Source organism: Siphateles boraxobius, unplaced genomic scaffold (genome assembly GCF_051911475.1).
Source record: "Siphateles boraxobius isolate OS27281-9 unplaced genomic scaffold, OSU_SipBor_1 13, whole genome shotgun sequence".
Lineage (NCBI taxonomy): Eukaryota > Metazoa > Chordata > Actinopteri > Cypriniformes > Leuciscidae > Siphateles > Siphateles boraxobius.
In genome coordinates this window covers 3,828,116-3,837,500 of record NW_027508733.1, presented here as the reverse complement: position 1 = coordinate 3,837,500, position 9,385 = coordinate 3,828,116, and the positions used below count along the sequence as shown (strand labels likewise).

General features: G+C 38.2%; 1 protein-coding gene across 1 annotated transcript in view; it reads right to left on the bottom strand.

Moving 5' to 3' along the window:
• The window catches only part of LOC143736357 (uncharacterized), a 23,817-nt gene extending 14,729 nt beyond the window's left edge, over positions 1 to 9,088 (bottom strand). The window contains exons 1-4 of the mRNA XM_077227094.1: positions 8,782 to 9,088; positions 8,361 to 8,381; positions 7,448 to 7,729; positions 4,497 to 4,505 (exon numbers count right to left, since the gene is read on the bottom strand). Of these exons, the coding sequence (XP_077083209.1) occupies positions 4,497 to 4,505; positions 7,448 to 7,729; positions 8,361 to 8,381; positions 8,782 to 9,088 (619 nt within the window). The remainder of the gene's footprint in view (positions 1 to 4,496; positions 4,506 to 7,447; positions 7,730 to 8,360; positions 8,382 to 8,781) is intronic.
• Between the last annotated feature and the right edge of the window lie 297 nt (positions 9,089 to 9,385).

Genomic DNA, 9,385 nt, shown 5'->3' with positions numbered 1-9,385 from the left:
ACGATCACGATTAAAACTGTGACATTGATTTGATACAACAGTTTAATAAGCAGTTAAAATTAAGTCACTTACATTTTAGATGCAATAATGACTGTTTTTGTTCTGTTTCAGCAGCAAAAATTGTTAAACAAAGATCACAGCAGAACCATCACGATCGCGCATCTCACAGCAACCTGTTTTCTCATTACTGAACGATTCAGCATTTTGAACGAATCGTTTGACTCAAAGATTCAATGATCAATCCATAAACCTCTGTCTCATTCATGAATGACCTAGTTGTTTGAACGAATGAATCAATGACTCGCTCATTAAGACGATTGCCTGGCGACACCTAAAGGCGGTTTATTGTTATGTTTAAAAGTATCATTCTTTCCAACAATTGTTAATTAACTTATTTAAAACAATCTTATAACATTATTTAATGCATTGTTATTTTTCAGTGTAAAATATTTCATTTGATCAGCCCTAGGGTAACCTAACAGTAGCCCTAACAGCCCTTATTATTCTAAATAATCGAATCTATTGATCAAATTTAGAAATTAAAAATGAAAGATGAATCATACATTTAAGAAGACTGGATTAGGTGCCCAGCCGATATAACAATATGCAGATTTAAATATATCATTGCCCCCCTTTTGAGTTGAAAAAACAGAATAAAATGGGGTTAGTTCTAATATTTGTATAATTTTTTATAAAAATAAATGGTGTATAATTACATTTTTAGAAGATATGAGACGTTTCCTGATTCTTTTTTTGACATGCCTTTAAACCCTTGCCATAGCAAAACCGTTTGAGATATTCAATATCCGTTCACAATTTAGCATCTTTAAGGTATTTTCATCATGTTGAAAAAGTTTGGTGTAAAAAAAATAATGCAACTTAGGAGGAAAAGCTAAAAACTCAAGAGTCTGAAATATCAAAAAATCCACATTCAGACCAAAATAGCGATTTCCTGTTGGGCTAGCTTAAAACTTAGAGCACGAAAGTTGCTTGGCCCGATGAGATCTATATGTGTAGCAAGTTTCATATTGTTACATGCAAGTTTGTTTGATTTATGGACCAAGTTTTCAGACCAAGTTTATGGACCAAGTTATTTTAATTAATAACACCCCCCCCCCCCCCCCCCCCCCCTCACCACACACACATACACACACACAGAGGGAGAGGGGGAGAGAGGGGAAGAGAAAATTATCCAAAACAATCCACAATCAAACCAAAATATCTGACTTCCTGTTGGTCGGAGCTAATAACTGTAAATTAGAAAGTTGTCCGGCTTGACGAGAACAATATACGTGCCGAGTTTTGTAACTGTAAGTAAAACGGAAAAAAGTTATAACAGACATGTTGTTTCTCTTTTCTCGCCATAAATATGTTTCCTCGCCACAGCCAAACCGCTTGAGATATCAAAAATCCGTCCGCAAATTAGCATCCTTAATGTCTTGACTTCATGCACACCGAGTTTGCTGACGATCGGATGCAATCTCTAGGAGAAGTGTTTCAAATTCCAAAGCATGCGTTTACCAAACAACCCATAATAGCCGACTTCCTGTTGGGCTGGCGTAGATCTTAGAGCACGAAAGTTGTTCGGCTCGATGAGATCTATTTGTGTACCGAGTTTCATATTATTACATACAAGCGTGTTTGATTTATGGACCAAGTTTACGGACACCGTTCCAGGGGGCGCTGTCGAGCCCCTCTGCCACGCCCGGGTACTAGCTTCAGCCCGGCCCTGATGGCCGCGGGTTCTGACCCGTGTGCAAAGTTTCAAGAGTTTTCGAGCACGTTAAGGGCCCCAAAAGTGCCCAAAAGGTAGTAAAATAATATATATATATATAAATATAGCTGCGAGCAGCGATTGCAGGCCCAAGCCGATGGCACCGCAACCCCGGTTCCTTTAGTTACCTAAAGGCACCGGGGTGGCGGTGCCGCCGGCTTTGGCCCTTCATCGCTGCTCGCAGCTATATTTATATATATATAAATGAAGCCGGTGGCACCGCCACCCTGGTGCCTTTAGGGTTATTGTGCACGACCTGCAAAAACGTAACCCTGCTTTGATTGTCGAAAAGAAGTGTGCTGTAGAGCGTGCATCAGTTTGGGTGCATCAAGTGCGCATCGAGGGCACATATCAACCACAAAGTATGCGTGAGCAACCTTCTGAAACCTAAAATGAAAAATGAGACGCCTCATCTATGGGTCTCATGGATTTAACGGACACATGAAATAAGTACACAAGACCGAGTATTCATATGAAGTGTGCCATTTGGGACAGGGCCTATGATCTTGAACCACAATAGCCACATATATGAGATAATTTAAATATAGAATAATTTTTTATGTCATAGGATGTCATAGCTCAATATGTTTTTCAGCACTTAAATGTGTAAATATAGAAGCCCAGTATTTATCTGGAGGTCTTTGTACAGGTTTATTAATGTAATTATATTTTACGCTTATGAGTTCTATGATATGCAATGGAAGTAAATTTTAATGTTTAACATGGGTGTATTCACAACACGTAGCATACGATATAATATCTTAAGATTATTCATTATGTTGTCTCTGCCTTTTCTGTTTTAATGATATTCAGAACAGAAAAACTAAATGTCCCTTAATTTTAATTAACACTAACTTTATTCTCATCTGAATTATAAATAATTGATTTCCGTATAAAATGATTTCCGCGCCTCTCTCTCTCTCTCTCTCTCTCTCTCTCTCTCTCTCTCTCTCTCTCTCTCACACACGCGCGATCGAACTATGTGTGTGTGTGTGTGTGCGTGTGTGAGAGAGAGAGGCGCGGGCGCGATCGAATTGTGTGTGTGTGCTTGTGTGAGAGAGAGAGGCGCAGGCGCTATGGAACTGTGTGTGTGTGTGTGTGTGTGTGTGTGTGTGTGTGTGTGTGTGTGTGTGTGTGTGTGTGTGTGTGTGTGTGTGTGTGTGTGCGTGTGAACAGTGGAAACATACTCCGTCATTTTTTTTCATACAGGACATCATTCAGACTGCAAACTGTTTACTTATATATGTGTACACTCCCAATAAAACACAACATCCTCAGTCACATATGCAATACATTTATATATAAATATAATTTTGGACACAAGAGGGCAGTATATCCCTATTTATGATTTTGTGTTTAAACTATCACCCGAAGAGACCCCCCCCCCTCCCCCTCCCCACACAGACACACACACACACACACACACACACACACACACACACACACACGCACACACACACACACACACACACACACACAGATTGGCAGGGGACACTCTCTCTGTCAGAGAGAGGGAGAGAAAACGCTAAGTTATAACTGTACGTAAAATTATCTAAGTTATAACACACTTTATGTGTCCTTTTTTAGTCATATATTCATTTCCTCGCCACAGCCAAACCGTTGGAGATATAAAAAATCTGTCAGCAATTTAGCATCCTCAAAGTCTTGACTTCATGCTAACCGAGTTTCGTGGTGTTTGGTTTAATTCTCTAGGAGAAGTATATAAAAATAAAAGCATGCATTTTCCAAACAACCCATAATAGCTAACTTCCTGTTGAGCTGTCGTTAAACTTAGAGCACGAAAGTTGTTCGGCCCGATGAGATCTAAATATGTACCGAGTTTCATATTATTACATGCAAGCATGTTTGATATATGGACAAGTGTTCGAATCGCATTCCAGGGGGCGCTGTCGAGCCTCCCTGCCACGCCCGGGTACCAGCTTCAGCCCGGCCCTGATGGCCGCGGGTTCTGACCCGCGTGCAAAGTTTCAAGAGTTTTCGGGCACGTTAAGGGCCCCAAAAGTGCCCGAATAGTCGTAAGAAAAATAAAAGAGAAAAAAAAATATAATCCTAAGGAAAACAATAGGGAAAACAATAGCGCCCTTTCAAGGCTTGGGCCCTAATAATAATAATAATAATAATCCTTAGGAAAACAATAGGGCCTTCGCCTTTTCAAGGCTTGGGCCCTAATAATAATAATAATAATAATAATAATAATAATAATAATAATAATAATAATAATAATAATAATAAGAAGAAGAAGAAGAAGAAGAAGAAGAAGAAGAAGAATCCTTAGGAAAACAATAGGGCCTTCGCCTTTTCAAGTCTTGGGCCCTAATAAAAAGAAGAAGAAGAAGAAGAAGAAAAGAAGAAGAAGAAGAAGAAGAAGAATCCTTAGGAAAACAATAGGGCCTTCGCCTTTTCAAGGCTTGGGCCCCAATAATCCTAAGGAAAACAATAGGGCCTTCGCCTTATCAAGGCTTGGGCCCTAATATTCCTTACGAAAACAATAGGGCTTGGGCCCTAAAAATGTCAAACAAAACGGCGATGGTCACACACATCAACAGTTCAAATTCAACAATATTATTGATCTGACTTTACTGACGGAAAAATTGAACTGAGCTGGATGATGATGACATCACTATTTTCTGCAGAACTGCTTTATAGATGAAATGAACTAATAATTGATGATCTTTACAACAGAACTGAATCAACACTGAACTGACTTCAGCTAAACTTCAGCTGACACTTTTCTTGGAAACAATCTGTATTGTCTAAAGCGCTATTAATCTTAAACTAACATTTAACATTTTGTATTAACATTTGTTATATGAGAATCAAACCAGTGTTATGTCAGGATCATTTAGATTCTGTCACTGCCACAGTCATCAGTTCATCATCCAGCTCTTCACTACATTTCCCAACATCCTCCTTGACCCACACCATCAGCCATAACCTCATTACCTATAACCATCACCTGATTACCTATCACCATCACCTGATTACTAATCACCATCACCTGATTACCTATCACCATCACCTGATTACCTATAACCATCACCTGATTACCTATCACCATCACCTGATTACCTATCACCATCACCTGATTACCTATAACCATCACCTGATTACCTATAACCATCACCTGATTACCTATAACCATCACCTGATTACCTATCACCATCACCTGATTACCTATAACCATCACCTGATTACCTATAACCATCACATGATTACCTATAACCATCACATGATTACCTATAACCATCACCTGATTACCTATCACCATCACATGATTACCTATCAGCATCACCTGATTACTAATCACCATCACCTGATTACCTATAACCATCACCTGATTACCTATCACCATCACCTGATTACCTATAACCATCACCTGATTACCTATAACCATCACCTGATTACCTATAACCATCACCTGATTACCTATCACCATCACCTGATTACCTATAACCATCACCTGATTACTAATCACCATCACCTGATTACCTATATCCATCACCTGATTACCTATCACCATCACCTGATTACTAATCACCATCACCTGATTACTAATCACCATCACCTGATTACCAATCACCATCACCTGATTACTAATCACCATCACCTGATTACCTATCACCATCACCTGATTACTAATCACCATCACCTGATTACCAATCACCATCACCTGATTACCTATAACCATCACCTGATTACCTATCACCATCACCTGATTACTAATAACCATCACCTGATTACCTATCACCATTTCCTGATTACTAATCACCATTTCCTGATTACTAATCACCATAACCTGATTACCTATAACCATCACCTGATTACTAATCACCATTTCCTGATTACTAATCACCATCACCTGATTACTAATCACCACCACCTGCCTGCACTCAGCACAGCTGATCACAACACTATATAGTCACCACATCCACAGCACTACAGTTTCTGGTCTCGTCCTTACATGATCACACAATACTCCAACACAACACTCCAGCCGTACCTGTTATGACTTACCTCGAGGATTCCTCAAATCTGATCATCTGCTTCCTGTCATCAGTTGTCAGTCTTCTGCCCACTGTATCCACAGCCCTCAGCTACTAAGAGGAGAGAAGCATTATCATCCAGCTAAGTTCACCCTGTTCAGATTCTTCAATATACACTCACCTATCATCTCTTCTGTTCCACTCCGTGCCTCTGTTCAATAAAGCAACATCTTTTACTATTTACCTGTCTGCCTCTCTCTGTACCGTGACAGAAGACCAGACTCGATGCAGAGCCCCACGGAGAATTGGAAACTCGCTGGATAGATCGCGGCGGTGGCTCAAGGCAGCCGCGATATTTTTGCATTTACGGAGGCGTTTTATAATCTCGCCAGCACCTTACATGACGAAACGATCAAGGCGTGTTACCGGCTGGGAGCAAACGCTGTCGATCAGAGGGAGCTTCCAGGCGGGCTATACAACTCTGCCATGGCCGTCTGAATTGCCAGCTCCGTCCTGCACAGCCTGCTCCATCCTGGAGTTTGCACACCCTCCGATAAGGACTACAGGACTCCAGCTCTTCACTACATTTCCCAACATCCTCTTTGACCCACACCATCAGCCATCACCTGATTACCTATCACCATCACCTGATTACCTATCACCTGATTACCTATCACCATCACCTGTCACCACCACCTGCCTGCACTCAGCACAGCTGATCACAACACTATATAATCACCACATCCACAGCACTACAGTGTCTGGTCTCGTCCTTACATGATCACACAATACTCCAACACAACCTTACCTGTTACTACTTACCTCGAAGATTCCTCAAATCCGATCATCTGCTTCCTGTCATCCGTTGTCAGTCTTCTGCCCACTGTATCCAAAGCCCTCAGCTACTAAGAAGAGAGAAGCATTATCATCCAGCTAAATTCATCCTGTTCAGATTCTTCAATATACACTCACCTATCATCTCTTCTGTTCCACTCCGTGCCTCTGTTCAATAAAGCAACATCTTTTACTATTTACCTGTCTGCCTCTCTCTGTACCATGACAGATACTATTATATTTTTTTTATGAATTTTAAATTTAGCAGACGCTTTTATCCAAAGCGACTTACAAATGAGAGCAATAGAAGCAGTGAAACTAACAATAGGACAACAATATGCAAGTGCTATGACTTTTCCCAGTTTAGTCTAACACGGTACATGCATTTAAGTTTTTAAATAAATTGATATTAATATTTTGAACCAGTTTTATTTTCATGTTTTCCATTTTCAATTTAGTTTAAGTTTTAGAAATTGTTGTTTTTTGTGATTGTAATTAGTTTTTTTGTTGTTTTATTCATTTTAATTTCTAGTTTTAGTTATTTTAGAACATCAAGATAAATAATTAAATTGAGAAATGTACCCTTATGTCAACTAGCTGAAATAAAACGTTTTTTTTTTTATATTTCTTATTTTAGTTAACATTTATACTATTTCATGAAACTTAATGTTTTTTTAAGGTTTTAATTTCAGTTTCGATCTTCATTCTCTTGTTCTCAGTTCAGATATTAATACTGTTAAATCCCTTTATAATGGTTTATTAAATTGAATAGTTCTCACCAGTAACTCACCAATGACATTGAGAATGAACTCGTGAGGAAAACGCTTTCTCTCACTGTTAATCAGTAGTTTATAATCTCCAGTATGTTCAGTTGTGGTGTGTGTGATGGTCAGAGATCCAGTTTGATTGTCCAGCTTCAGTCTGTCTCTGAATCTCCCATCAAGAACATCTTCATATACAGTGAGACTGTCGGCCCGTTTATTGATTTCAGCAATTAATGTGTTTTGATCTCCAAATCTCCACTGAATCACATCATCATCCTTCATTTCAGTAAGATCAGAGTTTAGATTGAATGAATCTCCCTCCATCACTGATGTCTCCATCACTGACACTAACACTTGCTCTACTTTATCCCTTATAGGTCTATCTGAAGAACAGAGTTTTTCACAGATTAAAACTTTAAATCACTTGATGTTGGTTTGATGAAGCTTCACTAAAATACTTTTAATCATTTAAATGTGAAATTGATAATATTCTGCAGCTGTACAAAGACAAATGATGATGAATGAAAAGAGAAATATATTTATATATGGAACAATAACTACAAAATACACTCTTACTTTAATGTGTAATGTCCCACTAAAACTAATGCTGTTGATTATCTGAGCTTCATATTTATATTATTTTAATCAATGAATGTTCTCGCTAAATTTCTCCCACATATAAGATTGTTGTATCATAATAGTAGAATAAGTGACCCATAGTTTTAAAATACTTACAGTACATATAATTTGTTAATTCTTCTGGTTATTACCCCTTTATTCCTAAAACTTTACATGTTGTAGGTACACTATAATTACAGAAAGTTACACTATAAATTTGTTTTAAATACGCAGTATTTGCGGGCTGTAATCTAAAGCGTTACCAAGCAAACTCCAGCAGCTCGAGCTCTTACTAGAACCAGGAAGTGTGATCATATTAGCCGGTTCTGTCAACACTGCGTTTGCTCTCTATTAAACATCACATACATTTCAAAATCCTGATGATTACTATAAAATACTATTACTATCAGAGTCTAGAGTGACTGAAATAAACAATATCATAAAACAACGAAAAGAAAAAAAATGAGTTTAATTTAATTTAGTCATTAAAAACAGGTGAAACCAATAGACTCCTCTTTCACGCGTGATTCTGACAGGGTGAGTTTTTCAAGGCGACATTATTTTAAAACGTTATTGTTTCCATGGCGAACCGTCATGATCTTGATTTAAATTGTGAGATGGCGCTGCCATGTTTGTTTGTGCCGCAGTTCAAATTGTCTGAACAGTTTAAATCTGACAGTTATGTTCAGTTATGTTATCACTGAACATTGCAAATCCCATATGTGGAACGGAATCACTCAAAAGGTTTACTCACTCCAGACATAGAGATCGAAAATCTTTCTCTCACTGTTGATCTGTAGTTGAAAAAGTCCAGTATGTTCAGTTGTGATGTTTGTGATGGTCAGAGATCCAGTTTGATCGTCCAGCTTCAGTCTGTCTCTGAATCTCCCATCAAGAACATCATCATATACAGTGATGCTGTCGAACCATTTATTGATTTCAGCTATTAATGTGTTTTCAACTCCAAACCTCCACTGAATCACATTATCATCCTTCATTTCAGTAAGACCAGAGTTTAGAGTGACTGAATCTCCCACCTTCCCTGAACCTCCGTTAATCATCATCATATCCTTAAGAGGATCATGACCGAACATCATCAATGACTTCACTTCATCATCATCATAATCAAAATGAAGTAAAATACCAAACACTCCTGAAGAACAGAGTTTTTCACAGATTAAAATCACTTGATATTGGTTTGATGAAGCTTCACTAAAATACTTTTAATCATGTAAATGTGACATTATTAATATTCTGCAGTAGTTCAAATACTAAAGATGATGAATGAAAATTAGAAATAGTTAAAGTTTTATATTTAAATTTACATTTATGTATTTGGCAGAAGCTTTTATCCAAAGCGACTTACATTGCATTTCAAGGTACACATTTAC